This window comes from Poecile atricapillus, chromosome Z (assembly GCF_030490865.1).
Source record: "Poecile atricapillus isolate bPoeAtr1 chromosome Z, bPoeAtr1.hap1, whole genome shotgun sequence".
Taxonomy (NCBI): domain Eukaryota; kingdom Metazoa; phylum Chordata; class Aves; order Passeriformes; family Paridae; genus Poecile; species Poecile atricapillus.
Genome location: NC_081289.1, coordinates 36,032,627 through 36,049,467, shown reverse-complemented (window position 1 = coordinate 36,049,467; position 16,841 = coordinate 36,032,627). Strand labels below are relative to the sequence as shown.

The following is a 16,841-nucleotide window of genomic DNA, read 5'->3' as shown; positions in this document are numbered from 1 at the left end:
CAGTAGCTCTCAATTCCTGTGTTTGTATGGGTGAATACATGTAACAGTGAGCATGCACACCAAATGGCTTCCTGCCCCAAATGAGTATTTTTCAGCTGTTAAAACAATTAATTGGATTTTCTTTAAGAGTTATAATTTCATTCTCTTATACCATTTGTTTTATTTAATGCTGAGAAATGTGGGAAAGGGACAATGACAGGATTACTGTCAAGTAAACTGCATAGCATCTGCATTCTGTTGGATAGTTAAGATGTATATTGGATAATTGAAAAAAGGTTGATAAATACTAAGTTTTAATTATGAAATAGCCTGATTCTGTCAAGCGGTTGTATTTTACATATTTTGACACAAAAAATGATGTGTATTAAATCTATGCTGAGGTATTGACATTTTAGCAGTAGACTGCATTAAGCAGGACATTTTAGTGGTGTTGTGCAAGGTTCCTCACAATGCCAGTCTGCAAGAAAACACTTTCATTCATTTTTTAAAATAATTTTTGACAAATGTATATAAATTAAATTGATGGCCAACATGAACAAATGGAACTTTGCTGATTATTTTTAATCAGAGGACTTAATGTCTTGGCTGATATAATTAAAGATTTTTCTCCCCTTTATCTGTGAAATGACCATTTGAGCCTGTAAATAGCACAGTTCTTTTGATGTTATGTATACTGGCACCTGTCATCATTGTGTATTGTAGGTCTCCTGACTAGCCTGAACTTGAGTGCAGCATGCCATTTGGAAAGTGCCAAAAAGAGTAGAGCAGTCATGTATTTTTGGTGATTCCAGTAAATAAAAATTAATCATGTTTGACAAATGTTTGTGGCCTTATAGTTCTGTATGTAGAAGCTACAATTTTGTGACTGTATTCAATGAACTGTGCTTTGATGTTCTAGAAATAGACACAGAGTGCAACCAGCTAAAACTAATTATGTGACTCTGTTAAAAAAGGCAATTATGCAAAATCTGTAGATGTTCATTCTGTCAGTATTCATGATACATATGCTTAGTGCCTCTCATTTTGAAGCCTCAATGCTAGACTTAGAAAAGCCATTGTAACTTTTGGCAGACCACAATTGCCAGCCTCAGATTTAATGTGCAAAATTGAGTTTTTGATTATCATCTCATCCTGCCAATTGTTTTAATTGATGTTTATTTTCTTATTCATTTTTTGTTCTTAACTATAGTTACATGCTATTTAAAAAAAATTGTGTTTTAGATATACATACATATATATACATATATACATACACATACACCTACATACATATATATACACACGCATATATATATATATGTATGTATGTCTTTACTGCACTAGTAAAAGAAGAAGAATCAGTCTGGGCAACATATTGTACGGTTTTTGGTTTGGGCTTTTTGTTTGTGGGTTTGTTGTTTAGTTGTTTGGGTTTTTTAATAAAGCAGGATGAGCCACTGCAGTATAAGATAGTGTGCTCTATCATGTAGTTGTACCATTTGGTTGGTAGGAATCTTGTGCCATGTCGACTTGGCTGTAAGGAATATGGCTTTACCAAAGAAAGTTTACAATATAATAAGGCTGAATTCTTATCTCCAATGAACATTCATTTTGTGAAACTGGAATCCTATAAATGTTAAGCCTGCTCGTATCTCTGCCAGGATGATCTCTTGAAATGTGGCCTCTGCTGGTTTTGGTGGAACCTGGTCTTCATACAGTTCTTGGTCTGCTGCACAACTTCCTTCACTCTATTTTATTGTCTCTAAGACCCCTGAGGGAAATACTGAGAATCTAAAGCAGCTGTAATCATGAACAGACCTCATTGTTATTTCTGTGTTAACTTGTGGGATAGTGCAGGATGTGTGCCATGTCTGTTTCCAAACCACAAAACTTGAGAAAGCCTATATGGCTGTATCTGTGAAATAACACTCAAGGCAACTTGAGAGGTGCAGACCACAAAGCCTTTCTTCCACAGGGGTTAAGCTCAACTGTTCTTTATTCTGCAGGCTGCCTATTTTATAGCACAAACCACAGCAGCTAATTTTGTTGGGATAGGGATAAACAGGTTGCAGGTGTCTTAGTGAATATGTGATAGTGATTTGTGTTTGAGTATCAGACTAGCCTAATCCAATATCACTGTTTTTTCAAGAATAATGACCACTAATGCATCTGCTCTGGCACTTCTATACCATAATGGACCTATAGAGATTTGGTGATTCCAGTGATAAGAAAATCCCTGTCTCAGAAAATGTCTATTCTTTTTACCATAAGTTCTGTTAGGCTGTGGTTTTGTTGATTTTGGTTCTTTTTTTCCCTGACCGATTGTCATACCCTTGACCATTGTCTTTAAAAATTAGCATTTCTGTTACAGTTGTTTTATGATTGTCAGAATTGATTTCTGATAAAATCTGACTTCCCACATTAAAATCAGAAACACATATTTATTTTAACTTTCCACATTAAACCCTAAAATAGTTTCTATTTATGTACTTTCATTTGTGGTAACTTTACCTTTGGCTGTGTATATAGTATTTTTTAGGATACGAGGAAAAGAAATGGAGCTGCCTCAGGGGCATTCAGAATGGATATTCAGAAAATATTTTTCACTGTGAAGGTGACTGGTCACTGGACCAGGCTCTGCAGGGAAGTGGTTACAGCACCCAGCCTGTCAGAGCTCAAGAAGTATCTGGAAAACATGTAGTCACATGGTTTTAGGTAGTCCTGTGAGGAGCAGGGATTAGGAGTGAATATTTAAGGGTCCTTTCCAACATGAGAACTCCTAGGATTCTATGATTTCGTAGAACCATAACATGCTTTTCCTCCCCCAGCCCTCACTGACTTTTTTTCTTAAGAGCATGACTAAAGTTCTGTCCTAGTTTCCCTTCTGAGTTTAGCTTGGGTGAGTGTAATGCTTGTCGAGAAAAGTAGCATGGAACTGATGTTCACCCCAATATTGCAAAGGTTGCCATTTTTGCAATATGTTCCTACCACTTCCTTACTTCTTGAACATTGATAATGTTGGATACATTTCTTCCTTAGTCTGGAGATCTGCACCATAAAGTAGCTGACCACAAAACTTACTGTGGTACTTAAACACTCATATTTATTTAAGTTAAAGTCTAGTGATAATAGTAGTTGTTTTTCTGCAGTGCCTGGAGTTTGGAAATTTTAACTGTACATGATTGCTCTAGGGTGACACACTGTTAAAATAATTTCACCCCTTTTTTTTTTTTTTTTAGGGACGCAAGAGTGAGGCAGAGAAGTACTTCATGAAGGCTATTCAGCTGGATCCTACCAAAGGAAACTGCTACATGCATTATGGTATGTTTCAGATAGATAGGATTTCAACACGTGTTCCAGGCTTGCAGTTAATCTCTCCCAGTGATTAAAGATTTGAAAAGTTCTACTGGCAAAATATCTTCTCTAAAAGGAAAGAAACTAATCTACCATATAGTACTTCATTACAATGTTTCAATCATTGTAGAAGGAGAGGTGAAGATTTTCATATTTTGCATAGCTTTCCTCCTGTGAGAGGAATTTCAGTGTTGCTGCCTCTCTGGGAAAGAACAAATTGCCATATGTCAAAGTTTCATGGCCTGGAATATTATTGTTAAAGTTTTGGCCTGACATCACTCATTGTTGGTGGGTGGGTGGGCAACCAGAAGTTTTACTTTAGTGTCCATGAGTTTCATATATTGAAGTGTCTTACAGGCCTTACATCCCAGCACCTTCTTGGCTTGAAATGGCTAAGTATTACAAAATATTTGGACATGTTGGCTGTATCTTTCCTTTTAAGCCATGCATGTTTCATGAAGCACACCGTTAATTTGAAGGTATCTTTGTAACTTTGGATTGCTTTTGCTAGATGTGCAAAAAACATTTCCAGATGTGTTTAGTCTCAGGGAACCAAAATTATTTATGTTTATGGACTAATTCTAACTGCATTTTAAAGCTGATAATGGACAAATCCTAAAATACAAGCTATATTGTGCCAATTGGCATAGCATAAAAAGTAGTAAGTTTCATCTTTGTTTAGGAAGAAGGTAGGGAACCACAAAGCGTACTGTATGTATCCTTGTATATTATTTTAATTTATTCTTCTGATTCTAGCTGGTAAAATGAATAAAAATGAGTGGGCAAGAGGGAAAAATAAATATCACATAATAATCATGTTTTTACTCTGTGATATCTTTGTCTGCATTGCTCACATTATGTTTGTTTGGTCTATGTAGTATGAATTTCTGTATGTTAAATACCTAGAATCAACCTTTGGACTTAGGACATTTCATAGAATTTAAATTAATATAGCCCAGTGTTGCATTATTTTGCATTATGAAACACTGCAGTTCACAGCCTTGTTTTCTATTTATGCCTGTACAAGTAAAGATGATAGGGATATTTCTGCATATAAACCCCATTGTTTCATTGGGATGTAAGTATTGTGTATATCTCAAGACAATGAGAAAAAAGTTACAGCTGATTGTTTCTTGAAATCCTACTCAAGCCTCTTCCAGCCTTTGTTATTAAGAAATCTGTCTTCATTTAGTAGGAAATCTTACATACAAATTCAATGGTTGGTCTCAACATTCCATCTCAGCAAATGGTTAGGATTTAGTGTATTTTATTACAAGTCTTGAATTTTTTTTTCTTTTTTGCTCATTAGTCATCAACTTACTTGTCCTTTCCTGCAATATTCCCTGTGTCTCATTTTCAAGTACCCTATAAACTAAAAGCATGGTTATTCAAATCATCATTCATGTCTGTTTGATTTCTTCACTACACTATTAACATGGTGTGTTGTTTCCTAATTAAAACGATTCCTTAAAAACATTGGAAAACTTTTCCTTCATTGTGTCCCAGGTTAGAAAAGTGGGTTCTGTCATTGTGCAGAGGTGATAATTGCAAAATAAGTGAGGTTCTACTCAGTAGTTTAGGAGTGAAGAGCAAAATTTAATCAGTGTTTGCAATAACAGCATAGTAAAATAGGATGCTGAAAGTCAATAGATAGAAGAAATTTCTCTTTAACAGTCAATGGGTCTTGGAGCATTATACCCAAAGATCTCTTATGAATGTATGTGAAAAGTTTCCATAAAATAACCTCTGATCCCCTCACCGATTCAGTGCTGTTATTCTACATTTATATCAAAGTAGCTATGAGAAAGATATGGTCTACTTCTGCTTGGCTCTCGTGTCTTTGTAGTACAGCTGATCTCAAATCCTTGTCATTTTGGGCACAGGACTTTATAAAATTTGAAATAAAGTTTCCTTGCTTTTTATTTCTTTCTTTCCTTTTTTCCTTTCTTTTCTTCCTCTTTTCTTTTTCACCTATTTCTTGAATTAACGAGGGCTGTGTACTGTGTGTTACCAGAGACATTCCAAATAATCCACTGGAATCTCTAATGAGCACTTCAAGCTTTACCCTTCCATCTCATTAATTTGTTCCAGCACCTTGTCGCAGGTACATTCTACATCCTGTATGCTAAGAGTTCAATTATAGGGAAATACATCCATATTTTGCATGTAAATCTTAGAGATTGATTTTTTTCTCAGCATGAAGATACTGGAAGAGAGAATAAAGTAGTTGGCATCACTCCTGAAAAAACACATACCTCACAAAGCAGCCAAATGAAAAGAGTGGTCAGCTGGGACATGACAGGGTGTTGATAGAGTAGCAGGAATAAATGGACTGAAGATTTTCTTCCAAGTGCACATGGACTGCATACACTTAAAATTTGTGCTTCCAGGTTGTGCAGATGTTCTTTTTGACTTCTAACCTTCTGGACTTTTCTTGGATCTATGAGAAAAACTGTCAATATGCTGTATCTTTTAAGAGGCTTACCTTTGTATTATATTGTGCTTTAATTCAAGCCTTAAGCCAAAGCTATTTTTAGGTATGACTTGGTGCAGGAGGCAGCTTATTTAATCACATGAAAATTTGGAGAGAGTGGAACAGTTTCATGGCTGCTCCTTGAAAGATAGCACCACAGCATGTTTCTCTGCTCAAGCTGGCATTATAATTAGTTTTCTATAGGTACTTGGCTGACTTTGGATTTAAGGGGATTTAAGTTTTAAGCAGTGTTTCCCAGACTCATTATGCTTGAAGATGTCTGAAGGGAGAAATAGTGGAAAAGCTGAAGAGATGTAAATCCCTGTAGACTGCTGACATGATGTCACTTCATTGGACATAAGGGGAAGGGGCTTTTACTCTAGTGACCGGGGAGAATTGCAGTCCCTTCTCAGATGGAAGTGCAGGCTGCTGCTCACCTGACCACTTTTCTTTTGCCCTTCTTTCCTTTCTACCTCTGATATGCCAGTTATCTGAACATGTGAACTTGGTGCAAAACCATTGCCTTAGAAATACAAGAGTGTTGAAGAGTGGTACAAGCTGCACAGGTACACAGCATGCTACCAGAAACACCTCACAGATGGAAGAGAGAAAATTCTCATGAATCAAGAAGAAGAAAAAGTGAGAGAGGAAAGAGTGAAGATGCACCAATACTTTTTTTTTTTTTTTTTAGAATATATATGTTTTTGAACTAGAACACTAAAGGAATTTTTTTGGATACTGAGTTTGAAAGCTTCTGTAAGGTTTGCAGCTTTTAATTGGATATCTTTAATAGACATTTTCTAAAGACTGTCTAAAATGAACAGTTTTGACTGAAAGAGAACTTCACATTTATTTCCAGTTTTTTTCTCTGGGAAAGGTTTTATTCAACTGTCATACCCACATCTACTAAAGATATTGGCAGACATGCATCCCACTCTACTTTCAGCTCATTGAACATTCAACTCAAGTAGGCCATTTTAAATCTTTCAAGATCTTGGTAATGTCGGTCATCAGGAGATTGATGACATAATTGAAGTGATCTCCATGGACTGTTTGATTCTTTCTGAGCTACTTGCCTTGATGAAATGAAATGAAATTGAAGTGTCAGTCCTATAAACCACAAAGAGGTACCTATGAACTAAAAAAATTAAAAGGAACTGTCATCTAAATATTTTAAGAACATAATGGCATCTAAAGAGCCAGTACATCAAATTTGTTAACAAATGTGCCCAACATAGGGATATTCAATCAGGTCAGACAAGTGTCCTTATGGCTCAGAGACTGTGTAGTTTTGGATATGGTATTTGGATATATGACAAAGGAGGTAAAGGTTTCTATTTCTGTCTGCCCTGAGCCTATCTCAGGAGAAGGTGAAGAAAGATTATGTATGAAATTTGTCAGTGCACAGAGATGAGGTGCATTTCAAACAGTGGCATACTTACGTGCTCATCTTTTTTTCAAAAATGTTCAAAATAAATTCTTCAGTGTAATTGAGGAGTTGGAAATTGTTGAAAGCTTTCTATACTAGCTTTCCCTTAAATGATAAACACCATAAATCTGTGGTGATATTTGTTGTGTAAAGATTTTATCTCCAGAAGTGTCTTATTTTATTTATAATTTGCTGTTTAAAAACAAAATTAAAATAATAATAATAAAAACTCCACCTGGCAAACAACAACAAAACAAACAAAAAAACGCCACAAAAAACAAACAAAAAAAATCCCAAACCAAATAAACCCCTTAAAAAACACTAAAGCGGAATTCATTTTACTTGTCTGCTAAAAATAGGTTTTGCCACTATACCTCTTAAAGTGCATATAGTGGCCAAAATGATGAAAATGGAGTGGGGGATAAAAGAGCGAGACAAAGTTGGAGTGAGACTTCAAGACAAATATGGGTAGAGGACCCTTCTCCCTTATATTTGTAAAGACTTAATTGGAATAGAAAAGTCTAGAACCCCACAGAATGTTCGAATTAACTCTGTTTTATTAATAGCTGTTGAAGACCGCCCCCCTTTGAAAATGGTTTCCTTTGAATAATACATTGTTTCTGATAACCCTAAATTGTTTAAAGATTTCTTTTTCATTATAAAAATTTATTATTCTCTTTATATTAATTATGCACTCACTTAATTTGGCAGTTCACACTGATCATCTGCCTTTTTAAGTGCGTTCCCAATTAGAGGCATAAGGCAAAAAGAGACTTTCAAATTACCTAAAGCTGAACTGTATTAGCTATATACTCATTGAACTAAGAACAGATTAACATATTCCCAAATACACTTTTATTTTTACATTGTCTTCACTTTTGAATTTGTGATAATTTAGGAGTTATTTTTATAGATAGTCTTACATTATCTGTTTCTTTTTAAGCAAGTTTAACTTCTTAACTGCTGTTTTATTGTTTTTCAATTTCATCCTAATCTTTCTAATCACTCTTTCTGCAAAGGGCTCTTAGCCCTTTTTGATACCTAAATTTTTTACCTAAATTTATGAGCACTATAAATCTGTCTTTCTTCCAAATATGGCTTCTTTACCACTCCTATGTCACAGCCTGAAAATAGGTTGAAATTTCTATAGTTTAAAGATCAAAGTATATTTCATTGAAATACGGTTGCGGTGAGTTTTCAAGCACCATTTTTTTCAGTCTTTAAGTCTTAGGCTTACATGTATTAGTGAGTGTGAAAATTTTTATATATTTACTGGTGTGACTCGATTTTTTTTTTTCCTTAGATGTTTCTACTTAGATTGAGGTTCAGTAAGGTGAAGTGCCGGGTCCTGGACTTCAGTCACAACGACCCCACGCAGCACTGCAGGCTGGGAACAGAGTGGCTGGAAAGCTGTGCAGAGGAAAAGTAGCTGGAGATGCTGCTTGTCAGCAGCTGAACATGAGCCAGCAGTGCTGAGGTGGCCCAGAAGGCCCATGGCATCCTGGCCAGGATCAGCAATAGTGTGGCCAGCAGGAGCAGGGCAGGGATTGTCCCCTTGTATTTGGCACTGGTGAGGCCACACCTTGAGTGCTGGGTCCAGCTCTGGGCCCCACAGTATGAAAAACAGTGAGGTGCTGGAGTGTGCCCAGAGAAGGGCAACAAGGCTGTGAAGGGTTTGGAACACATGTGAGAAGCAGCTGAGAAAACTGGGGTTGTTCAGCCTGGAGGAGAGGAGGCTCAGGGGAGATCCTATCACTCTCTCTGACTCCCTGGAAGGAGGCTGTGGCCAGGTGAGGTTTGGTCTCTTCTCCCAGATAACCAGTTTAAAGGAAATGGCCTCAAACTGAGCCAGGGAGGTGCAGGTTGGACATCAGGAAGAATTCTCTCAGTGAAAAGGGTAGTTCAGCTTTGAAACAGGCTGCCCAGGGGGGTGTTGGAATCAACATGACTGGAGATGAGGAAGTAGGTCTGGTGATGGCACTTAGTACTAACTTTAATGAGCACGGAGGCGGTCAGTCCAAGGTTGGACTCAATGATCCTGAAGGTCTTTTACAACCTGATTGATTCTTTGTGCTGTATTTATAATATTTCCATGTAGTCACATTGCTGTCAGTGCTTGAGCTTTGTGGTTTTTCTCTTCATTGACTGAAGAGCAGCCTAGGAAAAATTTATTTTTCTCACATGTATTAGGAAAAGTTTCTATGAAGAAAGCAGTGAACTAATGAAAAGTAGAGTATCAATGTTGTGTTTATAAGAAAGAAGAATATCAACCATGACCTACTCATGGAATATTACTAATTTTTTTAGGATAGTTTTATGTGCACAGTAGAAATGTCACCCTAGTCCACAGGTAGGTCAGTGTTCACTTTTGTCAATGAAATGAATAGAATTTCAGAAGCCATAAATCCAGTGCCTCGATTATCCTATTTCTGACTGAGGTTAGCTAAATGGAGTATATGCTAAATGATAAATAAAAGTGCATGGATCTGCTGCATTGGGAACCTCAGATGCTACATGGTGCTTTGTACTGAGAAATTAAATCCCTTGATGAGGTAGAGTCAAAGTGAACCAGATATGGTATGTCCATCACTAACTCACTTCTCAATATGCACTCATGAACCTTTCTACCAGTGACAGATTTTGCTGTTTTAAATCTTTTGGAAATCCTAAATTAGTTTACAATTATTTTGTAGGGAAACTATAAACAAGTTTATGATACTCAAATAATACATGTTCATAGAACATATGTGTTCTTTGGAGAAGGGGTCTCTCTGTCTTGAACATACCATGTGCCATCAAATCCAGGTCCTGACTTTGGTCTGTGACCTGCTTATACCTGCTTTTGCAATATCAATGAACGTAATTCTGAGAAGACAGGATTCCTAGACCTGAAACAGGAAGATATAACTGTCTTGAAAAAAGACTTCATTAAGCTTCTGACTTTCTGCTCCCAGAACTCTCTCTATAAACTTTAAGAAAATCTTCAGCTACTACTAACCAGCAGTATTTCTTACTTCCAAACTGAGGAGAAAAACAGAGCTGTGCAGAACAATCCACCAATTTTAATTCCTTTTTGCCACTCTCTAGGCTACTGTTATCACACAACATTAAAAGAAGATTATTACAGACCATTTTTTCCAAACTCCCTTTAGAACCAATCGCTCAAGTGGAATGCAGTGGAGTATTTCCAAACAAGCTAGGTCACTGACCTGAAATGCTGTGGAATTTCCATGCTTCTGGCTCTTCCCTTGGGTTTAGCCTTAAATCTAATCATTCTGATGTCTCTAATATGTGGTTGACTCTGCTTCCTCAGCACAATATACTAAACTGCTCAAGAGATGTGATATAGATAGTGCAGATCAGAGACAGGGTTAGAAATGTGTCTGTATGCTCCTCCATATTGCCAAAATGTAGCTATTCTGTAGGGACTGAAAAATGTACATGAACAATGCCAAAGGCACTGGGGAGTTTTGTAGAGATAGCATGAAGCTGCTACAGAAGTACAGCTGGATAGTTCTTTTTCAGCCAAATTTTACATTTCCAAACCTTATACATCATCAGGTGTCTGGAAAATTATATAGAGTTCAGGATCTTCCTCAGTATGTGTAAATCATGAGATCCTCTGTAGTATATATTTTCATCATTAATCTTTTGGTTTGGTGAGAACTTCCAGTGATCCAGATGTGGTCACAGGTTTAGTCATCAAGTCCCAAAGGTCTGCTAGTTAATTTTTTGTCTTATCTGTGATCATGCTCTGAATGACATCCAGTGGTATATTTAGCTCAACTGCAACAGATAAGTTTTTCAGACAAAGAAAAAGGCTAATAAAAAAAAGTAAATTCTAAGCCAGTGCATATAATGACATTGCAGCGCCCACTGGCTTTGTTAGTGTTTCATTATATTTTATTTGCATGGAAGAATTTTCTCTATGGGAACTAATTAAAGGGAGAAAGTCTCCAGAAGTCCTTCCAGCAAGAAACCAAGAGTATGCCTTTAGATTAAGGTGGAATAGGATACAAGGAGCAGCAAAAACTGAAATGCTACTACCATTTAAGTGGTTGTGATATACGTTGCTGTTGTTTCTCCTATCACATCTTTCACGTTCAGCAAGAAATTAAAATTAAATCTAAACAGGCCTGGAAAAGCAGGATATTTAATAAAATATTCCCTTGCTCTGGGAACTTCTCCTTCACAGCCAGTGAATCTGTTTTGAAACTCCTAAAGGAAACAGTTATATTAGGTCACATCTGTTGACTTTGCATCTTGAAGCATTGATTCATCACCTGAAATACTTTGGAAATCAACTTCCAGGCAAGGTCTCTCTTCATTTCTTCCACTGAATGCAATTTAAATTTTCCATTTTGAAATCTCTGCATCAGCTCTTTAGATCCGCATTGCCACAGCAGAGCTGAAGTTGATAGTAACTTCAGTAGTGGTTCTGCTTATGCCACTGAGGATATAATTCTGTTCTCAAGACATTATCTGCATCGGACAAGATACAATGTACTGAGTCAGCCAGAATCCGCTCCCTCTTCTGACGATTTCTGATTTCTTTCAAAGCTTGAAATGCTTTAATAGAACCAGCAGATACTCAGATTCAAATCCTCAATGCTGAATGTGCTGAAAGAACTTCTAGTGAAGTTTATTGCAGTTGAATCTTGGTAGAGCCACTTTTTATGTTGTGGAAGTAAAAAATTCTTTTGAAGAGGATAAGAAGCAGAAGATTTGGTGAGAAATGTGTATTAAAAGGAGCAAGTTCCTGTTAGGATGGCATTGGAAGTTTTTTCATTATTATTCAGAAGGTAGTTTACTCAATTTTGCTTGGATTACTGAAGATACTACCACATAAGTCTGTCATGGCAACCTGTGTAAATGCAGAACCAGCAGCATTCTGAGAACAATCAAGATAGCTCTTTTCAAAAACAACACCAGCAAGATGAGCTATTTCAGAAATCTACTCTGTTCTGGGACAGAGCACCTTTGTTTGTTTGCCAGTGAGTAAAAGAGGGAACATGTCAACTAAAAGATTGGTGCAAATTGCACTTTTATCTAGTAAATTAAGCAAATTGCACTTTTATCTAGTAAAATAAAGGCTCACAGTGCCTGCGAGGAATAGTTAAGCCCGTACTAGAGGAACACACTAATGCCTTTGTGCTATGAACATAAGAGATTTTTACACACAGACATATCCCAACCAATTAATACGTTTCTTGTTACAATAAAGCAGCAGAACTACCAGTTCAGATGTATGGTTTTTAAATTGGTGGTGGTGCATGTCTTAACAAATGCTTTACAAATGTTCATGATTGTCTTAGGGAGACACTTATACGGGATAGAGAGTTGCATACTTTCATTTATTTGGACAAATGCTTTAAAAGAAATTATAAAAGATGAAAACAAACTGTTCTTTTCAATTGCTGGGAACTGGAATATTTTGTTCTTGTTTAAATTGCATACATACTTGTATCTTACTTTTCAGTAGATTGCATGTATTGCCCCAAAGGTTTTTTCGTCTATAAAGACTCAAATATAGACTCTAAACCACTGTTGATGGTTTGCAATGAAAAGTAAATTTGAGCAAGTCTGCAGCTTCAGATTTCAGCAGCTTTAATGCTAATTCTGATTCTTAGATAGTGTAGGAAAAATGACTAAGAGGATTGTGAAATATTGAATCAGTTCTCTGCTATCAAAGGTCTTTAACAACTATTGGCTACACATCTACTCTCACTCCTGTGCTGTCTAGCAAGAAAGGTAAAAAAATTTATTTTAAAAAATAACATTCCAGGCAGAGAACGGTGTTTCTGAAAGTCACATATTTTCCTGGACTATGGATTTCCTACTTCCAGTTTAGAAGAGTAATGAAAAATATTCTTTCCTCTAGATAGGAAAATGTGGTTATTTGGAGCTGTTTTCTCAAAAGCTGTTGTGATTCCAAAAAACAGTCAGGCTATCATAATTTATCTTGTTGGCAAGAGCAGGAATCATGACACCTGCAATAAGTAAGTTCTCTATGTGATGTTGGGCAGTATCTCATAAATCATGAGGTTTGCCAGCTGCTTGTCAGAGAAGAAAATCCTACATATAAATTTAGACCCACACAAGTGGTTCCTGGATGCAGGGGCTTGTGGATCATATCTTCTGATCCACCTTCAACACCTTGCCAATATTACACCCTGCTAGTGCTCTCTCTTGGGAAAACCTCTTTATGGCTTTGACAGGAAAGGTTCAGAAGTCTGATTTTTAATGAAGAAAGTGCAGCAGTATACTGCCAATCCAGCTCATTCTTGTATGAATTTAGTATATCAGATTAAAAGGAATGGCAGCTAATGTTTTCAAAATGGTATTTTTCTACTTAGGTGCTTTAAATTAATTTGAGATGTGTGAATGAAATTAGTCTGCCTTTCAGGAGAACTTGGCAAATCAATTTTTAACTGAAAGTTTCCACCTTGTACTGGGTCTGGCTGGGATAGTGTTAACTTCATAGCAGCCTGGATGATGCCTTGTTTTGGATTTGTGACTAAAACAGCCTTGATAACACACACCAATGTTTTGGCTGTTGCTGAATAGTGTTAGAGCAGTGTCAAGGCTTTCTCTTTTTGGGAGGGGGCGCAGCTTGGACAGCTGACCTGAGCTGGCCAAAGGGATAGAAATAACAGTCCATATAACATCATAAGAATAAAAACTGGGGTAGAGAAACAAGAAGGGTTTTGGCTTCTGAGGTGGCTTTGTTTGGATACTGGCTGAGCACTCTAGCTGTGAGAAGTGGTGAGAAATTTCCTTCAATTTGCTGTTTGCTGTTTTAGTTTTGGGTTTGTTTTTGGTTTTTTTTTTTTCTTCTTCCCCGTGTTAAACTGTCTTTATCTTGATGCAGAGATTTTCTTGGTTTTGCTCTTCTGTTTTCTCCCCCTACCCTGTATGAGTGGTTGGATACTGGCAGGGCCAACTCACCACACCTATACACTCAGGTATAGACTTTTTCACTAGACTGAGAAAGATGCAGTGTATTTTATTTGTAGCCCATGCAATTAAGGAAGTCTTTGATCAGCAACCCTCCTCTGGATGCTCTCTAATTGCTTTGTAGCTTTCTTATGCTATGGTGCCCAAAACTGCTCACAATATTCAAAGTGACATCAAACCACTACAGAGCAGAGTGGGAAAATCACCTCCCTCAACTTGCTCAACAGTGCCAGTGACTCATGTTCAACTTGCCATCTACCAGGACCCCCAGCTCCCTTTCCTTGGTGCTGTTCTCGAGCATCTCATTCCCCAGTCTGTTTGTACAGCCAGGGTTGTCCCGTCCCAGGTGCAGAATCCAGCACTTGCCCTCAGGGGAGTTGACAGCTCCTCTCAGTTTCATATCATTGGCAAACTTACTTAGACATAGTAAGTATACTGTTACTTAGTATGCCTTTAAGAGCTGCATCCAAGTCAGTTATGAAGAGAAGTGGCCCTAAAATGGAGTTCTGTAAGGGCTTATGTAGGGAGGATAATACAGTTGGTTTCATATATGCATCATCTGCTACTTTCCCACTCAGCATGGGTTACTGCCACCTCCAGTACAGGGGAGAGAATTGTGTATGGTAATGTACAGTCCTAGAATTTTCTTTTTTGAAGAACTGGAAGTTTTACTTATATCTTCCTTCTTCCCCCTGGCTGAATGTATTAGTAGCACATCCACTTAACAGTGTTTCACTCTACTAATTCAGGGCTTTCATTTGCAAAAGTACCTTAATTTTAACATGGGCTTAAAGATTAGGAATATTGTTTTGCTTCATTCATTGGAAAATAATAGGAATACTAGTTGGTCAAGCTTATTTCAAAGATTGCTCTTTAAAGAAAATAGGAATTCAGCCCAAATCAAGAGATATGAGCTATTTTATTGGTAGATTTACTTGGAGAATTTTCAGATTCAAATCTGTGTTTGTCCTGCTGCATATAAGGCATACACTGATGCAGTACCCAAAAGAAAAAAAAAAAAAGGTAAACTTTTAGCTTTTGTCAGAAGTTTTTTCCCTTTAGAAGAAACTTCCATTAAGAGACTTCCATTAACAGTTCAAGCACTGATATATAATTCTGAAGACAAATTAATTTCTTGTGGTCCAAACTATTTTTGAACTATGTTTTTGTCTTAGATTTTTTTTTCTATTTATTTATTTACTTTCTTCTTTTCCTGTGTGAAAAGGCTTTTTTTGTAAATCATTTGTTTCTGGGCACAGTAAGCACAGAGTATTGTACTGTATCAAAGCGTGATATATATTAGAGTGCAGATGTAACTAAAGCAAGGAAACCTTCCACTATGAATGCAATAAGGTACCAAAATGTTTTTACAAGTTTCACAGATCTGAATAATTAAGATATAGGAGACTGAATAAATAATCTGCCAACTCTCCGAAGCTGAAATGTATCCACAGAGAAAACAAAAAGCTAAGAAAGCTGCCTTTCATCACTTTTTGTATTGAAATTATTCCTTCTGCAAATGTCTTTGTTGTACCAAAGCATCACTGGGTTCACAATGCTTGTACAGACCTTGCTAGCTCTGGTTAAGGGAATTTTTTGCATAAGCACAAAGCAAGTATGTGAGCAGCAGGGAATGCATAAGGAAAGAGGGAAAGAATAAAGAGAAAATCCCTTACTAGACAGGGTATTGTTTGCTCATGGTATATTGATCCTGATGAAGTTTGTGGTTAGTGGTGGTGTGGCAGAGTTTTGGTTGAGAGACCTTTACAAAGTAAGACAAAAAGAGAAGGATGGGATGCTGGAATGTATAATCACTAGGCTTTAGGGTAGCTTTTCCAGATGTAAAGTAATGTAGGCACAGAGATGAGGTGGTGGAATTCTTGAAAAAAGTTTTTGCTAAAAATGACACATTTACAGATTAGGCATGAAAAAGTATTAAAAGGAGCAAAAATAAGGTTGAATGCCTTTCAAATTCCTTTTTTCACCTTCCTCAAAGGAAAACTCATAGAGTTGTACTCTATGTTACATGTTTTGTTTTGAAACTACTTTACTTTAGTTAAAGCTTGGTTAATGCTAAATTATTCATTCTTTTCAGTTTATATTTGCTTTAAAGATAATGATCATTTAATTTATAAAAAGTGAGTCACTTGATTTTAGCCATCTTCTGTTTTTGTTTAATGTGAGAGGTAAGTATCATTTAGGAAACTTGTAAAAAGCTACCTGTTGTGATTCTTTTAGTGCTAGTGAAATACATAATAAAATACCAGTCCACTAAGGTATACATACATATGTAATGGTTTTAAAGCAAATACTACTTAGAATTCTAAAGCTGAAAAAATGTTATCACGTATGTATACAAAAAATTATCATTTTATGTGATTTTAAGATACGCTTTTAAAACAAATTTTGGGATGTGCTTTGGGAATGTGTTTAATTTGTAGATACTATTTTATTTCAATTTTTTTGGAGGAAGCAAATATCATGGTAATTATATAGGCAGAAAAGCATGTTCTCAAATGGCAGGCTTCTTGGGGCCTGAGAGTATTGTTTCTTGATGTCTGAGTTTTATTTTATCATTCTCACTTTTCTTGTCAGAAAAGTGATATTTATATATATATAAATATATTCTAAAAATATTGTTTTTACTTG

The 16,841-nt window shown here is 36.5% G+C and overlaps 1 protein-coding gene across 1 annotated transcript in view; it reads left to right on the top strand.

Moving 5' to 3' along the window:
* Nucleotides 1–16,841, top strand: part of LOC131573488 (protein O-mannosyl-transferase TMTC2) — a 235,992-nt gene that overhangs the window by 189,177 nt on the left and 29,974 nt on the right. Inside the window, exon 9 of the mRNA XM_058827489.1 lies at nucleotides 3,219–3,300. Coding sequence (XP_058683472.1) covers nucleotides 3,219–3,300 — 82 coding nt within the window. The remainder of the gene's footprint in view (nucleotides 1–3,218; nucleotides 3,301–16,841) is intronic.